Consider the following 1,137-nt stretch of genomic DNA (forward strand, 5'->3'; position numbering starts at 1 on the left):
TCCTAAACTCTCAACCCTAAACCCTAAACCCTAAACCCTAAATCCTAAACCCCAATCCCCAATGCCCAAACCCTAAACCCTAACCGCCAAACCCTAAACCCTAAACCCTAATAGATATAGTGTGTAGAGGGTAAAAGGAGACAGTTTATGTTGTATCTTACTGTCTCCTTTTCTGTTTTGATTGTTGTTGTTTTTTCTTTTTCTTCTTTTTGTTCTTCTTTCTCTGCCTCCTCTATGGGGAGAGAAGGCAGCATAGGAATATACTCTTCTGCTGCAGTTTCTGCTGCTGCTGCTGCTGCTGCTTCTGCTGCTGCTGCTGCTGCTGCTGCTGCTTCTCCTGCTGCTGCTGCTGGTGAAGCTAGCATGTGAGGGGCTGCTGCTTGCTGCAGTGCTGCTGCTGCTGTCTCCTCTGCTGCAGCTATCTCAGCATATGTAGACGCCATCTCCTAATAAAAAAAAATAAAAAAAAATATAAATAAACAAATATAAATAAAAAAATATAAATAAAAAAATATAAATAAAAAAAGAAAAGTTGTAAGTGAAAAAAGAAATAGAGAAATTAAAAAAAGGAGACAGATAAATAAAAAGGAGACAGATAAATAAAAAGGAGACATATAAAAAAAAGAGAGATAGATAAAGAAAGGAGACAGATAAATAAAAAGGAGACAGATATATAAAAAGGAGACAGATATATAAAAAGGAGACAGATATATAAAAAGGAGACAGATGAATAAAAAGGAGACAGATGAATAAAAAGGAGACAGTAGAAAAGAAGAGAGACAGATAAGAATGAAGCAGATTAAAAGAGGAGACAGATAAAAAGGAGACAAACAAAAAGAAGAAGAAAAAAAGGAGACAAACAAAAAGAACAAAAAGAAAAAGGAGACAAACAAAGGGCAGAGAAAGAAAAAGGAAAGGAAGAAAAATAAAAAAGAAAAAAAGAAAAAGGAGACAAAAAAAAGAAGAAAAAAACAGAGAAAAAGGAGACAAACAAAAGGAAGGAAAAAGGAGAAAGGTAAAAAGAAGAAGAAAAAAAAAAGAGAAAAAGGAGACAAATAAAAAGAAAGAAAAAGAATACAAAGAAAAAGAAAGAGAAAAAGAAGACAAACAAAAAAAAAAAAAAAAAAAAAAAAAAAA

General features: G+C 33.0%; 1 protein-coding gene across 1 annotated transcript in view; it reads right to left on the bottom strand.

Moving 5' to 3' along the window:
• Window positions 1-443, bottom strand: part of EMH_0083060 (uncharacterized protein) — a gene marked incomplete at both ends in the record, with an annotated part of 2,122 nt that extends 1,679 nt beyond the window's left edge. Inside the window, one exon of the mRNA XM_013500603.1 lies at window positions 162-443. Coding sequence (XP_013356057.1) covers window positions 162-443 — 282 coding nt within the window. The remainder of the gene's footprint in view (window positions 1-161) is intronic.
• Between the last annotated feature and the right edge of the window lie 694 nt (window positions 444-1,137).

This window comes from Eimeria mitis, genomic scaffold (genome assembly GCF_000499745.2).
Source record: "Eimeria mitis Houghton genomic scaffold, Emh_scaff5605, whole genome shotgun sequence".
NCBI classification, from domain to species: domain Eukaryota; phylum Apicomplexa; class Conoidasida; order Eucoccidiorida; family Eimeriidae; genus Eimeria; species Eimeria mitis.